The sequence below is a fragment of the Corapipo altera genome, unplaced genomic scaffold (genome assembly GCF_003945725.1).
Source record: "Corapipo altera isolate COAL_440 unplaced genomic scaffold, ASM394572v1 126, whole genome shotgun sequence".
NCBI lineage: Eukaryota > Metazoa > Chordata > Aves > Passeriformes > Pipridae > Corapipo > Corapipo altera.
Window position 1 is genome coordinate 3,762,519 of NW_020884937.1, and position 3,256 is coordinate 3,765,774.

Genomic DNA, 3,256 nt, shown 5'->3' on the forward strand with positions numbered 1-3,256 from the left:
TTATCTATATTTTATCTAAATTTTAGCTGAATTTTAGCTCAATTTTATCTAAAGTTTAGCTGAATTTTATCTACATTTTAGCTGAATTTTAGCTGAACTTTACCTACATTTTATCTAAATTTTAGGTGAATTTTAGCTGATTTTTAGCTGAATTTTATCTAAATTTTAGGTGAATTTTAGCTGATTTTTAGCTGAATTTTATCTAAATTTTAGGTGAATTTTAGCTGATTTTTAGCTGAATTTTATCTACATTTTATCTAAATTTTAGCTGAATTTTGGCTAAATTTCATCGACATTTTAGGTGAATTTTAGCTGAATTTTACCTAGATTTTAGTTGAATTTTAGCTACATTTCACCTGAATTTTATCTACACTTTAGCTGAATTTTATCTGAATTTTAGCTAAATTTTAGCTGAATTTCATCTACATTTCATCTAAATTTTAGCTGAATTTCAGCTGAATTTTATCTACATTTTATCTAAGTTTTAGCTGAATTTTAGCTGAACTTTATCTACATTTTATCTACATTTTAGTTGAATTTTAGCTGAATTTTGGCTAAATTTTATCTACATTTTAGCTGAATTTTAGCTAAAGTTTAGCGAAATTTTAGCGAAATTTTAGCTAAATTTTAACTGAATTTTATCTAAATTTTAGCTGAATTTTAACTACATTTCATCTAAATGTTATCTAAATTTTAGCTGAATTTTATCTACATTTTATCTAAATGTTATCTAAATATTATCTAATTTTTATCTAAACGTCATCTAAATTTTAGCTGATTTTTAGCTGAACTTTCTCTAAATTTTCTCTACATTTTACCTACATTTTAGCTCAATTTTATCCCTCGTATATTGAATTAAATCCCACATTTCCCCGGACTCACATGAGCTTCTGCAAACACTCGGTGGCCGACAGGAAACACTTGTCCTTGATCAGGGAGCGCCTCTGGAAAGGAGACACAGATCCTTTGGAACATCTCCCAGCACCAAATGAATCCACCCGTTCCCAACGAGGCGATGGATCCCTAAGGAAGCTCCAGCACCACGCCACATTCCCAATCCCATCCCGAAGAGCCGCAATTCCGGGATGTTTCTCACCTGGTTGGTCGTCAGGGTGAGATCCTTGAGAGGCCAGAGGTGCCTGGAAGGAGATCACAGAGACTTTGAGAAGGGCGGAGCCTGCCCTAAATCTACCTCCACTGCTCCAGGGATAATTACTATTAATTAATTTGGCTCATTAATCCAGGTTGATTTTACTCAGAGATGCTCCTGAAAATAACCAGTGGAGAATTTGGGAACCTGCAGATTCAACTCCTCCCACTGAGCCCAGACTGAATCCACCCCACTCCGGGTCTCCCTGAGGTGCAGATGATGCTGTGCTGGGAAAGCTGGTGGAGTTTGGCCCCACATCCCATTCCAGAGGTGGATTTAGCAGCAGGAATGGATGAAGGAAACATCTGACTCCTCATTTTTGAGTCTGTGTGTCTCCACTCTCACAGCAGACACCGCTGCAGCCCTTTCTAAGACCCGTTTATAAGCTCTGGTTGGTTGGTCCCAAGTTGGAACAAAGCTTTTTTTTTTGAGGTAATAAAGGGGTTTTCCAGCCAAAAATTAAAATTAGTCCAGCTATTTGCAGCTTTTCCCTAGTCAAGGGACAGGCAGGCACTTCCTGGCAGGATTTCCTCTGGCAGCACAAAACTGCCAGAGGAACCAGGAACAGGCTCCAGGTCCTTTCCAGGATCACAGCCACGTATCCAGGGATGGAAAAACGCCACTTACTTCTGCACATCCAGAAATTCCAGGAGCTTGATGTCAGGGAACAGGCTGAGGTCCACGATGCCCTGGCAGTACAGGTCATCTTCCCTCTCGTGGTACAGCATGTAGAGCATGAAGAGCTCGGGGTAGAAGCAGGGCAGGATCAGGGGCAGGACCACACTGGAGGCCTTCTGGTCACTGGGGCAGAGAAAAACAATCCTGCAGTGACATTCCAACCTTAAACATTCCCCAAACCACCCGGCACACGAGGGAAGACGCAGCTTCCAAGACCTCGAGGTGTTCTCCTTGTTCTCCCCTCCTTCCCCCTCCCGAGTTCAGTGTCCCAGTTGGGCTGGAGTGACCTACAGGACACTCTGGTCCCAGCTGGAGATCCTGCTGCTTCCTGTGCTGTGGGATAGGACAGATCTCCACAAGATTTCCTTAATCCCTGGGAAAAACCTGGAGCACCAGAGACCTGTCTCCAGCTTTTCTTCCTGAGCTCTTTGAGCAGAAAAGTCATCTCCAGCTTTCCTTTCTGAGCTCTTTGAGCAGGAAACTCATCTCCAGCTTTCCTTTCTGAGCTCTTTCAGTAAAAACTCATCTCCAGCTTTTCTTTCTGAGCTCCTTTAGCAGAAACTCATCTCCAGCTTTTCTCCCTGAGCTCTTTCAGTAGAAATTCAGCTTTTCTTCCTGAGCTCTTTCAGTAAAAACTCATCTCCAGCTTTTCTTTCTGAGCTGTCTCAGTAAAAACTCATCTCCAGCTTTTCTTTCTGAGCTGTCTCAGTAAAAACTCATCTCCAGCTTTTCTTTCTGAGCTCTTTGAGCAGAAAACTCATCTCCAGCTTTTCTTCCTGAGCTCTTTCAGTAAAAACTCATCTCCAGCTTTTCTTTCTGAGCTCTTTCAGCACAAACTCATCTCCAGAGGTTCTTTCCGAGCTCTTTCAGCGAAGCATTTGTTATTTCTTAAGGAAAAAGCCCTAAATGAATTCACTTGCAGCCCTTTTCCAGCTGCCCACAATGCCACCAACTGCCTGGCTTCGTTCAGCCCCCACGGGAATGGTTTCAGGTTCAAAGAGAAATCCAGGCCCAACAGGGACAGCTGAGCAAAGAGGCTTTTTCTCACTCCCAAAAACCCTAAATCTGTGTCTCCCACTATTATTCCCACTTTCCTGTTCTAGGAACAACAGGTCTTCTCCCTCCTCTGCCAGTGTCTTCTGCTCCAGAATATGAGTAAAAGAAATTGTTTTCTTGCTTCAAGCAGAACTCCTGAACACTTTGCACCCTGAGGGAAGTGTGAGCACTGAACCTGCTCCAAAGGGACCCACACAGGGAGTTCAGCACCTGATGTGTTTTAGGAGACACCCCACATGTCCAAACAGCTTGGAATGACACTCCCAGTGGTGACACCTACCTCGTGTCTCCATCCACAGCCCTTGGGGACAGTTGGCCTTTCTGTTCCAGTGCCAAATGGAGCAAACCCCTGAAAGAGCAGCAGGAACAAGG

The 3,256-nt window shown here is 42.7% G+C and overlaps 1 protein-coding gene across 3 annotated transcripts in view; it reads right to left on the reverse strand.

Moving 5' to 3' along the window:
* The window catches only part of ALS2CL (ALS2 C-terminal like), a 65,200-nt gene that overhangs the window by 5,135 nt on the left and 56,809 nt on the right, over positions 1–3,256 (reverse strand). For all 3 annotated transcript variants that reach the window (XM_027660621.1, XM_027660622.1, XM_027660620.1), the window contains 4 exons: positions 3,165–3,233; positions 1,778–1,951; positions 1,097–1,139; positions 883–944 (listed from right to left, as the gene is read on the reverse strand). In XM_027660621.1, coding sequence (XP_027516422.1) covers positions 883–944; positions 1,097–1,139; positions 1,778–1,951; positions 3,165–3,233 — 348 coding nt within the window. The remainder of the gene's footprint in view (positions 1–882; positions 945–1,096; positions 1,140–1,777; positions 1,952–3,164; positions 3,234–3,256) is intronic.